This window comes from Lactuca serriola, chromosome 3 (assembly GCF_051521515.1).
Source record: "Lactuca serriola cultivar US96UC23 chromosome 3, Lser_US96UC23_V15, whole genome shotgun sequence".
NCBI classification, from domain to species: Eukaryota; Viridiplantae; Streptophyta; class Magnoliopsida; order Asterales; family Asteraceae; genus Lactuca; species Lactuca serriola.
In genome coordinates this window covers 72,579,567-72,596,294 of record NC_136410.1, presented here as the reverse complement: position 1 = coordinate 72,596,294, position 16,728 = coordinate 72,579,567, and the positions used below count along the sequence as shown (strand labels likewise).

At 41.1% G+C, this 16,728-nt stretch overlaps 1 protein-coding gene across 1 annotated transcript; it reads left to right on the top strand.

The window, feature by feature from the left end:
- The first annotated feature begins 8,187 nt into the window (after positions 1 to 8,187).
- LOC145095383 (uncharacterized) lies at positions 8,188 to 9,726 on the top strand. Its single transcript, XM_079033273.1, has 6 exons — positions 8,188 to 8,241; positions 8,388 to 8,445; positions 8,639 to 8,793; positions 9,235 to 9,339; positions 9,426 to 9,509; positions 9,646 to 9,726. Exons 1-6 carry the CDS (start codon positions 8,188 to 8,190, stop codon positions 9,724 to 9,726), a joined length of 537 nt encoding a protein of 178 aa, XP_078889399.1.
- The last annotated feature ends 7,002 nt before the right edge of the window (positions 9,727 to 16,728 follow it).

Here is a 16,728-nt window from a genome sequence, read left to right as displayed (position 1 = left end):
TTTGCCCATCAGTCTGCGGATGGAACGTTGTACTGAAATGTAGTCTTGTACCTAGTTCCTCGTGGAACTTCTGCCAATAACGGGAAGTAAATTGGACATCCTGATCGGAGACTATGGAAACTGGAACCCCATGGCAAGAGACGATCTCGCAGACGTATAGGTCGGCCAATTTTTCTGCCGACGAACTCTCCCGAATAGCTAGGAAATGGGCACTCTTGGTCAATCGATCCACGATGACCCATATAGCGTCGAATCCCTTTGTCGTCTTCGGCAACTTCGTGACGAAATCCATCGTAATCCATTCCCATTTCCACATGGGTATCTCCAGGGGCTGCAACTTACCATGCGGCCTCTGGTGCTCGGCCTTGACCATTCTACCGGTCAAGCATCTCTCAACGTACCAAGCAATATCTCGCTTCATACCAGGCCACCAATAACCCAAACTCAAATCTTGGTACATCTTGGTAGCCCCCGGGTGAATAGAAAAACGAGACTTATGAGCCTCCTCCATCACTGTCTGCCTAATTCCTCTGATTATTGGAACCCAAACCCGACCATATCGGGTCAGTGGCCCGAGGATATCCTGAACAAACCGGGCTCTTTCGCCCTTAATCCTTTCCAATTTCCTATTCTCCGGTTTCATACCCTCGATCTGAGCGACTCTGACCAAACCCACCAGCGGGGAATCCACCGCTTCCTCATACACCTGGTTGGGGTAGAAGGCCCAGCTGACTTGCGGCTCAGAGCGCCCGTGACCACATTCGCTTTACCAGGATGGTAAAGGATCTCACAATCATAGTCCTTGACTACATCCAGCCACCTGCGCTACCTCATATTCAGGTTCGGCTGATCCATAATATGCCTCAAACTCTTGTAATCCGTGTATATGGTACAACGGAACCCATACAGATGGTGCCTCCAAATCTTGAGAGCGAAGACCACCGCTCCCAACTCAAGATCATGTGTGGGGTATCTCGTCTCATGCGGCTTCAACTGTCGTGATGCATAAGCTATCACCCGTCCCCTCTGCATGAGGACTGCCCCTAAACATGCGATGGACGCATCACAATATACCACGAAATCCTCCACTCCCTCGGGGAGTGTCAACACTGGCGCCTCGCATAACCGCTGTCGGAGGGTCTCAAATTCCCTTTGCTGCTCCTGGCCCCACTGTAGGTCCACCCCCTTTCTCGTTAGATGAGTGAGGGGTACAACAATTTTGGAGAAATCACGAATGAATCTCCGATAGTACCCTGCTAAGCCCAGAAAACTCCTAATGTCTGAGGGAGATCTCGGAGCCTCCCACTGCATGACCGCCTCCACCTTGGCCGGATCGACCAAAATCCCATCTTGGTTAACGAGATGTCCAAGGAACTGGACCTCCCGCAACCAGAACTCACACTTCGAGAACTTGGCATAAAGTCGTTCTCGTCGTAGCACCTCCAACAACTCCTTGAGGTGCTCCTCATGCTGCTCTCGGGTCTTGGAATACACCAAGATATCATCTATAAACACAATGACCGAGCGATCGAGCATCGGTCTGCAGACTCGGTTCATCAGATCCATGAACATTGCAGGCGTGTTGGTGAGTCCAAACGGCATCACCACGAACTCGTAATGACCATAACGAGTTCGGAACGCGGTCTTCTCCACATCTTCCTCCCTCACCCTAACCTGGTGGTAACCTGATCTCAAATCAATCTTGGAAAACCAAGATGCACCCTACAGCTGGTCGAAGAGATCATCTATCCTCGGGAGCGGATAACAGTTTTTTACTGTTAACTTATTCAACTCCCTATAGTCAATGAACATCCTGTGCGAACCATCCTTCTTTCTGACAAAGAGGATCGGTGCTCCCCAGGGTGAGCTACTCGGACGAATAAACTGCATACCCAGCAGTTCCTGCAACTGTGATGACAGCTCCTGCATTTCTGGCGGTGCCAAACGGTACGGCGCCTTGGCGATAGGGGCCGCACCTGGCACTAGATCAATCCTAAACTCAACCTGCCTCACCGGAGGCACTCCGGGTAACTCCTCCGAAAATACATCTGCAAACTCTCTAACCACCGGGACCTCTGATACAGAGAGTTGCTCTCTAACTCGCGTATCTACCACATACGCCAAATAATCGGCACACCCATGTTGAATATACTGCCAAGCCCTGGCCGCCAAACAGAACCCTGATCCCGGCCTGGTGCCGTCACCATATACCACCAGTTCTCCCCCACTTGGGGTTCGAACCACTCCTCACTGACCTTCACAGTGGATCATGGCGCCAAATCTGCTAAGCCAATCCATCCCCACAATCACGCATACATCCCCCATGGGAATAGGAATCAAATCTATCGGGAAAGACACTCCGAAAATCTCCAACTTGCATCCTCGGTAGACCGAAGAAGCATAAATTACGTGCTTGTTGGCGATCGAAACTCGCAACGGGCACTCAAGATCATCTATCAGCACACTGAACCCTCTAGAGAAGGTCTGAGATACGAATGAACGACTCGCCCCCGAGTCAAATAAAACCAAAGCAAGCAAGGAATTTACTAAAAACGTACCTGATCATAGGTACATTCAATAAGCATAGCACAAATATAATAACTGAGATAGAGAATAGAATCATACCAGCAACCACATCCGGTGCTGCCTTGGCCTCCTTGTCCGTGAGTTGGAAGGCGTGACCCTGAGCCTTCGGAGGCTCCATCTTGACTGGCCTCCCATCTCCAATCCTCACAGTAGCTGGCGCGGAACCCTGCGCCGGCTTGGCAGCAAGTTGCGGACAGTTGGTCTTCACATGACCAACCTTATGACAATGGAAACAAATCCTCATATCTGCCGGAGGGGTGGACTGACGACAGTCCTTGGCATAGTGCCCCTCCTTGCCACACCGGTGGCACCCACCTCCTGCTCGACAAACCCCCGAATGAGCCTTGCCACACTTTCCACAAGTGCGGCTCTGATGACCCCCGGACCGTGTATCAGCGGTCTTAGGCCGCTTAGGCGTCGGCTGAGACTGTGCCGGTGCCTGACGCTGCTCCTTCAGTTGCAGCTCTATCTCCAACTCACGCCGCCGCGCGGCTTCCTGTAGGTCCAGGAGGGTATCACATCGCTGAGTAGACACAAACTGTTGAATATCCGTCTTGGGCATACTCAGATAACGAGTCATCTGAGACTGCTCTGAAGCAAACTCCGGGCAAAACATAGCCCTCTCCGTGAACATACGGGTAATCTCCATCACAGACTCTCCATCATGTCTCAAGGTCAAAAACTCCTGAGCAAGCCGCTCCCGTTCCACGCGCGGAACGTAGCGGGTGCGAAACATATCCCGGAACTGCTCCCAGGTAATAGCATCCTATGATCATCAGTATACAACCCAGTAGTCAGCCTCCACCAGTCCTTCACCCCAAGCCTCAGCAGGTTCAGGGCACACCTGACTTACTGGTCAGCAGGACACGAACACATGAAGAAACACCCCTCCACGTCAGATAACCACCTCATAGCCCGAATAGCATCCTGTGTACCATCAAATGTCGGGGGCTTCGTATTGTCAAAGTCCCGGTATTGGAAAGCCCTGCCGGCTCCTCCTCCTCCAACCCTCGTAGTTGTTACAGCCGAAGTGGCTACAGCGGCAGCAGTCTCTGCTAGGGCGGCATACCGCTCATCAAAATACTCGACCATCGCGGTCTTAATCGACCCAAACATCTCTGGCAGTTGCGCTCGGAACGCAGCAGCAATCTCATCGTGCATGATCTCCCGAATCCGGGCATCCAACTCCTCAGTCCCTATCTGAACCACGGGCTCAGGTGCCACCGGCACCTCCAACCCTCCGTCTCCCGACCCTGATCCTGATCCCGATCCTGATCCGGATCCTGAAGCAACACGTCTCGTCACCACCATACTGCAAACAAACTCAATATCTCAGACAGATCATATAATGACGGAAGACCAAATACCCTCAAACCCTAGGGGTTGTGACTTCCATGATACGCGTATGGGTACTGTGCTTTCAGTAGTATGGGCCCCTACTACCTTCCACACCTACCTATATTTGTGCCAAGTATCACCACAACGCCCTAAACTGTATTTAACATAATTCGCGCTCATCCCTCACTAACAGGGGACATCGCCTAACTAGTAACTGATCCTGCAGTTTCGCACCACTCGCATATCCATGAAACTTCCATCATCCCCTGCAGCGCTAGTGTACACTGGCTGCACATAGTGTTGGACCCGATAGACTTTCGAATACCCGATCCTACAATAAGGTTGAATCGGACATTCTCAGGCTATAAGATCTTGACTATCCACAACCATGGTGCATACACTAAACATCTACAGTTATGATGTCAATCCCATATACAAGGAACCCTAAGCTAATAGGTATCATACAATCAGGACAATCTATCATGCGATTCCTGAAATACCTAGCCTAGCACTAACATGTTGTTCTAATCATATCAGAATGTCAAATAACTGTATGGTATTTTGGGGCTTACTTATAGGCTCCGGCTGATCGTACCTTCTGCATCCTACATCCTTTATTTTGAAAACCATTTTTAAAACTTATTTCCCAAAAATCTCCTCGGTATGAGACTGGATTCACACGAGTGTTCCTCCAATTCACTCAAACCAAGGCTCTGATACCAACTTGTAACAGCCATAAAACTTACGCCAAATTTAAACTTTTAATACTAACAAAAGAGTCAATAGTATTTGTTTTTACAAAACATTTCCAATTCAATTATCATCAGAGTGTCCCAAAAAAGGTCATGAGGATGTGGAGCGGTACGGTCACGCCTTCGCCTTCCCTCGCTCTTCTAAAGTACCTGAAACAATAAACTGAAAACTGTAAGCCCGAGGTCTTAGTGAGCTACCCCCAAAATACAAATACCACACTGACAGAAACCATAGCCATACAAACAATCAAACAACATACATACTGGGCCACCGGCCGGACTGGTCCCCCCTACCGGGCCTATAGTCTATCCGAATCTATCCCGAGCCTTCGGCATGAATGGTCCGCCGCGTGGGCCTACAGTCTCCCCGGACCGCTTAGAGGGTGTGTTGGCCTTCAGCACAAAGCAGGACCGCCTCAACCCAGCCAACAAGTAACTAACCATGTACGCATACTATCATATACTGGCATGTACACATAGCAAACATATCTATCTCATTGACCATCAATCGTAGAGTTTCACTCATAACTAGAGTATCGACCTAACAGGTCACTAATATACCAATCCTCATGGGCCATATAAACATAACATACTAACTATCCTGATTCCAATCCAACAGATCAGAATCTTATGCAACATACCGTAACTACCGATCTCTAGTGTGACAACCATCCTAAACAGGATAAATTCTAGCAAGGCAATAACATAACACCCATCCTAAACTAGGATGGAATCCAACAAGGCAATATCAAGGCAACCATCCTAACCCAAGATGTAAACCATAAAGGGTCGGCCTTGGTGTCGTAGACCCTATCGATATAGTGAAGATAACTCACCTCGCAGATGTCGATAGAAATGCAAACTCCAACTATCAGATCACTTGACACCAGCTCCACCACCTATAATCATAGCACAATATACTCATAAGTTCTTACTCTTACGAGACACCCCATAAACTACTAGTCAATCCCTGATCAAGGTCAAATTCCTTGGTCAAGGTCAACAGTTCATGCTGACCTCAACTCGCCGAGTACACTCGGCAGCTCGCCGAGTCTTTGAAGCACACACCAACTCGCCGAGTCATCGAGGTGACTCGTCGAGTTCCTTCGAATCCTGATCAGGTCTCAAGGCCACCCGTCGAGTTTCCTCCTTGCAACTCGATGAGTATACATGCAAACACATCCTTGGCTGAAATTCATACAGCTCGCCGAGTTTTTCTTCAACTCATCGAGTTTCATGACCAACTTCATCCAACTCGCCGAGTTGTTCAACCAACTCGTCGAGTTCACGGCTTCCTTCAACTGACTCGCCGAGTTGTTCATCCAACTCGGCGGGTCCAATGCATATCTTCATATAACTCGCCAAGTCGACTTTGCGACTCGTTGAGTTCCTTTAGTCAACTTAACATGCAGACGTCTACAAGCCATGGCAAGGTCCCAAACTGTAGATCTAGCTTCCTTAAGCCTACTTATCACGTAAAGTTTCAAACTTTACGTGCATGCATCGCCTTACAAGCTCCAAATGCCAAAACCAAGCCCTTAATGGGTGTTCATGGACCATGAGGACCTTCCACTCGACTAAAGCTGGAACTTTATGCTCAAATAATCCAAAGGGGTCCAGATCTGAAGTTATAACTTCAGATCTAGCCCATAGATTGCCATACCAGCTTGATCCCTTTTCAAAAACCCTGAAACTCATCAAAGATGAGGTCTACACTACAAGAAAAAGACCCTTTTACGACGCGCAAACAACGACACTCGGAGATTTATGTTACACAAAAGAGAGTGACGTTAAAAAAGCGTCATCTCTTCAACAAATTTAAGGATTTAGGTCGCGCATTATTGCGTGCCCTTAAATTAGTGTCTCATGTTAAAAAATTAAAAACACGGAGGGCACTTTATCTAAAAGGTGCGTTGTCTATGAATGTCGTTTTATATTTTTTTAAGAAACGCGCTTCTCCGTAGAGGGAAAATGAAATCCCCAAATTTTTTAAACCCCCGCCTTCTTCTCCCTCGTCTCCACCCCCTAATCGAAGCTACCAGTTGAACAACCCCTAATCGACACCACCAACTTCTCGTCTTTCCTTCTCCACCAGGTTTTCTCTCATCTCTATCCTCCACCTTCTGGATTTTAAAGGCGTCGTTTTATAATTCTTTTACCAAACGCACATCCATTATCCTCAATTACAAATGGCGTCTAAATCTAGGGCTTTTTTTTCATAAGATCTCATTCCACCTTACCTCATACTCACCTCTACACAATTCACCGTCACCACCATTATCCTCAATTACAAAAGGTGTCCAAATCTAGGGCTTTTTTCAAGAAGAAACCAAACGGGAGTGCTCTTTACAACATTCTCTACCTCCGCTCACCCCACCTGCCGGCGACCTTGGTTCTTATATCCTCCCAGTTTTTTGCGTTCTTCTTTTAGAAAATTAATCGAACAAGATCTTGTGCCAGGCAGTTAAACTAACGATGGCGAATTTTTTATTTTGATCTCGAAATACATCAAATACGAGCTTATGCTGGAACGGATTACCGATACGGAAATGTTCACCTCGGTGGCAGGCACCGCCGTCCCCTCCGTTCAGGTAATCTTCTCACTTCATATCCCCTTTATTTTAATTTATAAATCCGCTTCAATCGTACCCCCATTCTCACTTGTCCTTTAATTTGGGATTCTGTTTGTTTCTTAATTTTGGGTGAAAAGGTTTCTTATCTCAAAATCCCAACAAAGTTTTACTCTCTTTACACTTTGGGGCTTCAGACATTTGCTTAATTGGATTCTATTCTGTTCTCGATCTCATTGAATTGAACTTTTAGTTAATGTAGCTGGTATAAGCCGGTATGCTCGTTTGTTCAAAACCTAACAGATCTTTTAGCATAGATAAAATTCCAGATTGATAATGGAGTTGCAAATTAGTCTAACCAATTTACTTTCTGTAATTTCTTGTTCTGATTTTTTTTTCAAATTTTGGTATATGCACACGCATGCAAATATATACATTCAACTTTATATTAAAGTCTATGCAGGTTTGGTTAAAGTTGGACATGGACATGGGCAGTTAAGTGGGGCAGTGTTGACTAGTCAAAATCTTTCTATTGGGACACATGTCACATCCATTTCCCCTTTGCTTGCTGAGTTTACTAGTCCAGATGAAAATGGTGTTGTAGCTTCGATTGGGTCCGAGAAGTCTAGTGCTGTAGAACAGCCTCTTGAGAGATTACTCAAAGTGGTAAGTTTGTAAATTGGAAAAAGTTGTTTCACCATTTAAGTACTAAAAGTTTTATTGGAGTTTTGGTTGACAGGTGAAATCAATTTCAGCAAATGCGTTGAGTTCCTCTGTTAATGACATTGGTTCAGTGGTGAGTATGATTGATAGGATTGCAGGATCAACACCAGGTAATGGATCTAGAGCTGCAGTTGGTGAGGATTCGGTTGCCATGATTTCGGCTTCAAGCAAGAACTCTTGTCACTTAAGAGGGAACAAATCCCAATGCCATTAGAAAGATGAAAAGGTTCACAAGTGCAATGCCTTTAAATGTTGTTTCATCTGCTGGAAGTGTGAATGATAGCTTCAAAATGTTATCAGCATATTTTGGATTTAATTATAGTTTGAAGATGGATGGATTGTAAAGATTTTCTTTGGAAAAAGGAAATTCTAGCTACTACTTTTGATTGTATTTGAAGTTGTTGGAGAATGAATGCAGGTTTTCTTAAAGCAGCATCTCACCAATGTCGTCTTCGATTCTCATTTTAACGATGAAGGTTAGTCACTATCATATTACTTAGGACAAGATAAAACATAATGGTACTATGTTTGACGTGCATTGGACTAAGACCGGACCTGTGATTTACCCAAAAGGGTGGGGTCTGGTCATGAGCAAAAGACGTGAATGCCCTTCTCATCCCCATTAGGGAAAACAGCTCACACATTTTGATTCTCAATCTGCATCAACAGAAGTTGCAGCAGCTTCTGTGCCTCCAAGTGAACCAAAAGAAAAGGATGAGCTAATAGAAAGATATGAGGGGTCGACACCAGTTGTTAAACGGAAAAAGAAGAAATTCAAATCACGCGATGTTGATAGAGATGATGATGATGAATCACGCAATCTTGTAATTTAAACAATATGTTATCAACATCCCTTTTGGAAACCAAAAGTTGTTGCTTTAGTTCTTGCATTGTAGTTTCACATTGTTCTTTCATGAAGACCATACGTAATGATTCAGACCCCCCTTCCCCTTCCCTTTCAGGATCCTTCTTTTCATGTTTTTCATTGTAATTTTCGATTATCAAAGATTCTGAAAAAGTTCCTTTAATCAGTTTTAACCATTGTCTCCAGTTTTAACCCGATAGAGGTATTATTAATATTATTTTTTTAGTAATTAGATAATTAGAGTTGATTAAAGAAGTTATGTATGTTGCATGTGAATCGATACCAATCAGGTTGTTTTTGAGCCCATATGAATTGACACCAACGCATAAGAATATTAAGATGAAATTTTGTTGATTATATGAAGACGAAATTTTTGTGCATTAACATATGGTTTGTGCAGGCAGCAACAAAGATTTTGGCACGCCAATTTGTGAGGCTTAGACAACAAATAGCCAACCTACAAAGTAGTCGGGCTCAAATGAGGGGCATAGCAACACATACACAGGTAAATTTTCAAATGGCAACTTGTTTTTTTTGTCATAAATAAATTATACCATATGATTGACTTTCTATGGTTTTAACTTCTCCCAGGCATTAGCTGCACACTCTTCTGTGGCTGTTGGGATGAAAGGTGCTACCAAGGCAATGGCAACAATGAATAAGATTGGTTATACAGCAACATATATATATATATATATATATATATATAATATCTTTCTGTTTTCCTCAACATCTTTATGAAATTGTGATAGCATAAATAAATACTCCGTATATTGATAAATAAATTATGATGTCAATGTGTTGTTTGTAGGAAATGGATCCTGCAAAGCAAATGAAAGTGATGCAACAGTTCCAAAAGCAATCTGCACAAATGGATATGACTGTAACATAGTGTTTTACCATCAAGTGTCAGTTGGGGGCAGGTTTATTGTTAGTATTTTGTAAATTAATTGTTTTTTTTATTTCACTACGATGACAAGTTTTTAAACTGAAATTTCTGGTAGGCCTACTACCATCCTAGATTTTGTTACTGTAAGTGTAAATCGCGTTCAATTTCGTGTATTAAAGCTTGATTTTGGATGGATGTTGCAGGGTCATCAATGTTTATGGAGGCACTGTGGTATGATTGGTAGGATCTCATGGAGACAATGAAAAGCCTTGCCATGTTATTTTAATGGGAGTTATTAAGTTGTATTTTAATGAAACTCCATGAGGAAGAGAGGGAACATTGAACGATTTTGTGCCTATTGAATCTGATCGAAGCTAATAAGAAGCTTTGGAGGAAACGAGACTCAAGCAAAAGTAAACACACAGAGAGTTATTGGCACATAGTAAGCTAGATGATGCAATTGTATATAAATGAGTTCATTTTTTTATAACATTTACTCACTTTTGGAATAATTATTTGTATTTGACATATTAGTGAAATGAATTATCTTTGTTATTTATAGTATTTTATTTTGTATTATGAGATTTTTAATGTATTACTTAATTTGAAAATTAGTAAATCTATAAATAATATTTTTTTTAAAACATTTAAAATTATGATACGCAAAAATGTGTGTCATCTTCATTTATGACATGGCCTTCCTTGACAGGGGCTTTCTTGATACACATTGTGTGTCATTAACACGCGCGTCGTAAGGTTACGACACGCGAATGCGTGTCGTCTTCCTTTATGACAGGGCCTTCCTCGATACGCATTGCGTGTCGTAAACGTGCGTCGTAATTGCGCGTCGTAAATGAGCGTCGTAAATGCGCATCGTCTCTCTTTATGACAGGGCCTTCCTTGACACGCATTTGCGCGTCGTCTGAGCCTTTTACGACGCGCAATGAGCGTCGTAAAAGGCTGTTTTTCTAGTAGTGCTAGCTGAAATAACTGAGGGAAATAGACAATTACCTTCCCAAGAGGTGTCCACAGAAGAAGAAATCGGATCTCTTCCCAGCTCCTTGCCAAAATCACTTGATTCACCAAACTTTTCCACCAAAAATCCTCTCTCAAACTTCAACACACAAAGGCGGCACACACACACAAGATAGAGATGCAAAGGGGGCTGCAAAAGAACTGAGAGAGGCTTGAGCTTCTTTAAATAGGGGTGCAAACCCCGGAACTTAGGGTTTCACTCTCCAGCTCCTACTCGCCGAGTCCAACAAAGGACTCGCCGAGTAGGCCACTTAATTCGCGATCCGACCCGCTGCTACTCGACGAGTAGGGAAACCAACTCGTCGAGTAGGGCCAAAACCCAAAAATGTTTTTTATTTAAATTAATACCTGAAAATCGGGGCGTTACAACTCTCCCCCACTTGAACTAGACTTCATCCTGGAAGTCCGCTGGGATAAACATGTTGGAATAGTGTCTAAGGCTGCAACTATATTAAGAAAGTATTTGACCCGATTAAGCATGGTCCTTTTGGGTTACCTTCACCATAGCAACTTGACAGGATGATTTATAATGAGAGAAGAAATATTAATAATATATTATGAGAATAATATAAGGAATAATAATATTATTATTTGATTAATATAAGTCATAAATTAATTAGGAATTAATTTGGTTACTTAAAGAGATTAATTGAATAAAGGGGCATAAACTGTCAATTGTATGATAGTTATACTTTGGGTTATAATCCCTTATGGATAAGGGGGGACGGTTTTGAGGCTTAGGATAGACCTTGAAATCGTCCAAGGCTTATCATTAGGGTATTGGATTGCTTAGGGCCTAAGTTATCCAATTAGGGTTTAAGGGTGAAACCCTAGGAGCCTCACTAGTATAAATAGACCCTAGGGGTTAAGGGAAAATCGGAACCTTGTCTCTAAAGAAACCCTGGCCGATTTCTTCCTCCTCTCTCCTCTCTCTATAATCATCCTCTTGCTAAGTTGGTGTTTGTAAGCCATTAGAGGGGTGACAATTGTGACTCTAAGCTCTAAGGACAAGAAGATTCAAGCAAGCAACTTAAGATAATATTCTAGATCTGTTTTTCTTATGTTATTACACTAGATCTATTGTTCAAAGTCTTGGATACATTGCATGTTCAATTAGAGAAACCTAGATCCAAGCATTAGGGTTTGTATGTGCACATAGGAATGTTCTTATGGCTAAAACCCATCAAAACAGCGTCGGATAATGATCGCGCATCTCTGCCTCCGGCTCCCACGTCCACTCGGATCCCTTCCGATGTTCCCATTGTACCTTTACCAAAGGTATTTCCTTGTTCCGCGAAATCTTCTTCTTTCTTTCCAAAATCGCCAGAGGCCTTTCCACATAGTTCAAACGTTCGTCGACCTGGATATCGTCCAATGACACCACTGCCTCCTGGTCCATGACGCACTTTCGCAATTGCGAAACATGAAATGTGTTGTGGATCCGGCTAAGTTCCTCCGGAAGCTCTAGCCTATAAGCAACCTTGCCAACCCTGGCAACAATCCTGAACGGCCCAAAGAATCGGGGACCCAATTTTCCCCTCTTCCTGAAACGGATCACACCCTTCCAGGGTGAGACCTTCAGGAATACCATGTCACCCACCTGAAATTCCAGCTCAGATCGGCGCCGGTCAGCATAACTTTTCTGCCGGCTCTGAGCGGTCTGCAGTCGCTGCCTAATCTGATGTATCATCTCGGTAGTTTGCAGAACTACCTCTGTCCGACCCATCACCCTGTGCCCAACCTCGCCCCAACAGACTGGGGTCCTACACTTCCGCCCATACAACAGCTCGAAAGGCGGGGCGCCAATACTGGAATGATAGTTGTTGTTGTAGGCTAACCCCACAAGCGGTAGGTGGGAATATATGAAAATGTGCCATAAAAATGATATTCTTGGCGTTTCCAAAAAAAACAAAACAAAACAAAAAGACAAAACAAAACAAAACAGTAGTTAGTCAACAGTTGGAATATATGAAAATGTGCCATAAAAATGATCAAAAGGAACTCATGGCATTCCACACTTATTACGCAGACTTTGATCTACTCAAGCGGACAAAATAGCAAAAAAGGTCCCCGTGGTTGGCAAAATTTTGAAAAAGACAATTATGCCCTTATTATTTAAATTTTTCATTTTTTTTAATTACTAAAATACATAAATTAATTGTAAAAATAGTCCCTTCATCTCTAACTCAACCCTTTATCACCGTTGTTTTGAACCACCTTCGGCAGCTGACATTCTTGTCAGAGTTCACCCAAATCACCGCCACTATCTATGCCATAGATCTCAAATTCCCCATCCACACTGTCCTCTCTTCTCTTGTTTTGTTGGAATCAAACCCCTCCCCCGATTAAAATCACCACAACTACACCAAAAAACGAGATCTTTATGCCACTGAATTACAACGACACTGGAAACAAAAACCCTCATCGCATCCACAGCCTCCATCGCCATCTGTTAAGCCTTACACACCACCATAAACCTCCACCATTCCACTGAAAACACTCCTTCCACCATCGAGCATCACCTCAGCTGAAAACCACAACAGAGCAACACCTCATCTAGCCTCCTACAAACGACATCGGTGGGGTTATGGACCGATCAGAGTAGACATGTGAGAGCACTACAAATAAAATTACATTTAGTGACACAAGTTTTTTGTGACACTATTTTTTTTGTGCCACTGTATTACACTTTTTAGTGACACGTCTCTTTTTGTGCCTCTATATCCTTGAGATTCAAATTTACGCTCTCAATTCTAAAATTAATAATTTCAATTTTACGCTCCCAATTCCAAAATCAAATGAACTCAAATGGAACAGAGCACCCCCTTCTTCATCCTTGCCAGCTCACCGTCACTTCTCCAAGCCACACGCCTTTCTCTCCTCCTCCTGATGATCGTCGGAGCATCACCTTCTATTCTCCTTCCCATGACCATCGAACACCGCCTTCTCCTATGAAACAGAAACCTCTCGCTTTAATACCAACGTTTTTTTCTTCTAGCATACAGATCAGATACATGATAGATTTGGAGGTCAATCAAGTACGTTCCTTACTTTTTAGGTTTTGAATATTTTGCATAGGTGTGAATTTCATATGTGTGATTATCATGTATGTTGAATTCGTTAGTCTAAATTGTGAAAATGTTTAGGGTTATGTTTAGTAAGTAATTAGGGATAGTACATATTTATATTTTAATTGATGTTTCTCACTATTGTCTCCACATTTTAGAACAATTAAACTACCCCATAAACTCGTCCAGGTACAATTTCATGTCCTTGTTCTCTAATTATTGGTGTTATTTAACTCTTTATGATACAATTCATTGAGTGTTGAACATTTTAGGGTTTTATGGGATACTCTAGTTACCATTGATTTACTTCTTACTTCTTAAGATGACCTGTGTTGGTTTATCAAGTTTCTAAAACAAGAAAAATGATAGGTGGTCTCTCTAGAAAGAAGGATTATAAGGATTCCAAATCACAAACGTCTTGTATGTATATTTACTTTCTAAGCATAAATATAGTTTGCTTATATTCTCAAGTCTTATCTTCTTGTTATAAATATGATATATCATGGGTGCAGGGTTGCAAATTTAAGGGTTTAAAAGTCAAATATAAATTATATAACTGTAATTTTTATTATGCCTTATGATGCCTTTACTTATGAATACTCATTTCTGAAAAATGATGTTTGAATCAATTATGTAGGGGACATATCAGTTAAGATTTCGATATGGATGATTTCAGAGAGGTTTTCTTCAGCAATGGCAGGTAAGTAATAATAAATATACCTAAACTTACATTTATAATCCATATATGAACTTTAGATTTATTTGGAAAACCATTAGAATCTTAAGTGTCCATTATCTTTTCACATTTTAAATCTTATTAGAATTATATTGAATTCTTAAGAAATAAAGGTTAGTATGAAAAGGGCAAGTTTATTTCAAGCATTTGGCATGTCCTATGATTGTTGGAATATTTATCTCATACATGAGTGATGACTTATTAGCACATTTATATCTTTTCAAATATTTTGACATTTTCAAGATGGTTAGAACCTGCATCTGTTGATTTGTATTTTTCATTTTGTAGTTTAGATTTTTTATATTACTCTCACTCACTTTTTCATATAACTCACACCCATTACCCCTACACAGCACACGAAAAAGAGTGTTGATAAAGACACAAGTGATGCGAATTTGCAACAACTTACTTATGATGATGACATGATGTGAAAGGTTGATATGCAACGTAAAAGAGGAGACTTTATGAAGCCATGAAGGTTTGTTTTAATTTTTTTGTATTTTATTAATAAACCAAATATGTATTATTAATTTTTTTAACATTATCTTTCATTCAGATTTACCAAGAAAAAGAAAAATACAAGTGTGGACATCCCCAACACAAAGAAGACCAATATTCACAAAATCAAGAAAAAGACATCATATTGAGGTTGAATTCTCTCCTTCAAGGTCCCTACTTTTGTTAAGAGTGAATTTAATTTTGTTGTTATTTCCATTTTTACCTATAGTTGTGATGCTTCTTTTTTTAACAGTGAAATTGTTTTACATAAATTGATTTGTTTCTCTATAACATTGTGTTTATTTTGCAGGTATGCTAATAATAACTTCTATTATAAATTGTTTTATTTTGTAGTCTTTCCTACAATTCGTTTCAAGTAACTCTACAAACACACAAAGGGACGAAGATGATTATTCAAAATATTGAGAATATTGTTGTTTTATTTTTTGATTAATTACTAACACGATATGTAGACTTATTAAGCTTTTTGGAAGATATTTTTTTTTAACTATTGATAATATTGTTGTAACACATGTTAAATTTTAGTTTATGTACTGTTTTTGTGTTTTATATTTTTATTATATGAATTGTTTTTTAAATTCTATATTCCGCTTAAATATATAAAAAAGTTGGACTTAATTTTTAAATATTGTAATTTTTTGGTAAAAATAATTGTTGTTAAAAAATATAAAAATTGATTTTATTTTAGCAATTATATGGTGGCATAAAAATGCTACAAAAAGGGGGCTATAGTGACATAAAAAATGTCACTAAAATTCAAAAGAGCTGCAGCGACACAATCAAAAAGTGTCACTAAAGGTCTTTAGTGGCAGTGCTTCTAGTGGCACTTATTTTTTGTGTCGCTGATTATCAACTAGGCTTTTAGTGGCACTTTTTTGGTTTTAGTGGCACATTTTTTGTGCCACTAAATGTCGTTTTATTTGTAGTGGAGAGAGGGGGTCATTTTAGGTTGGCTATGGGCCAAAATCACACAAAAATGTCAACCATAGGGACCAAAACCACATAAGGTATCCGAAATTGAACCATCGATACATCATCAAACTTTTTTGGACCAAAACCATAGAATTTTGCCAACCATAGAGACCATTGTTGCAATTTTGTCAATTAAGCGGTTGTTTAGATTGTTTTCATGTTTAACTTTCACCCATTTTATTTTATAAAAATATATAAAATCAAAAAATTAAGATGCGCGAAAATGATATCAAAATTGTTCCCGAGTTTTTTCGTAAATTCAAGGAAAGGGAAGGAAAATTTTGACAGAAAGAAAGGGAGGTGAAGGAAAATATGCATTATTGCGTGTTCCCAAGTTCGAAGGAAATGAAAAGAAATAAAATAAAAATTTTAAGTTTTTATGTTCCAAAATTAAGAGGAAAAATAAAATAAAACTTAAAATTTTTCTTCCCCTAAGTCCGCCCAATTTGGGGGGAAATTTTGGAAGAAAAATATAGCTTCAAAATGATTTCCTTCCCCTCACTTTCCTTCCATTAATGAAACTCGGGAATACGATTTTCCTTTAAGACCCCTCACTTTCCCTCTGTATCCTCCTATTTCTCTCTTTAAGTATTATTCGGGAACACAGCGTACTTTCAAAAGGATATTTATCAAGAAATACCACTACATGGATTTCTATTTTAAAACCCATGAAAA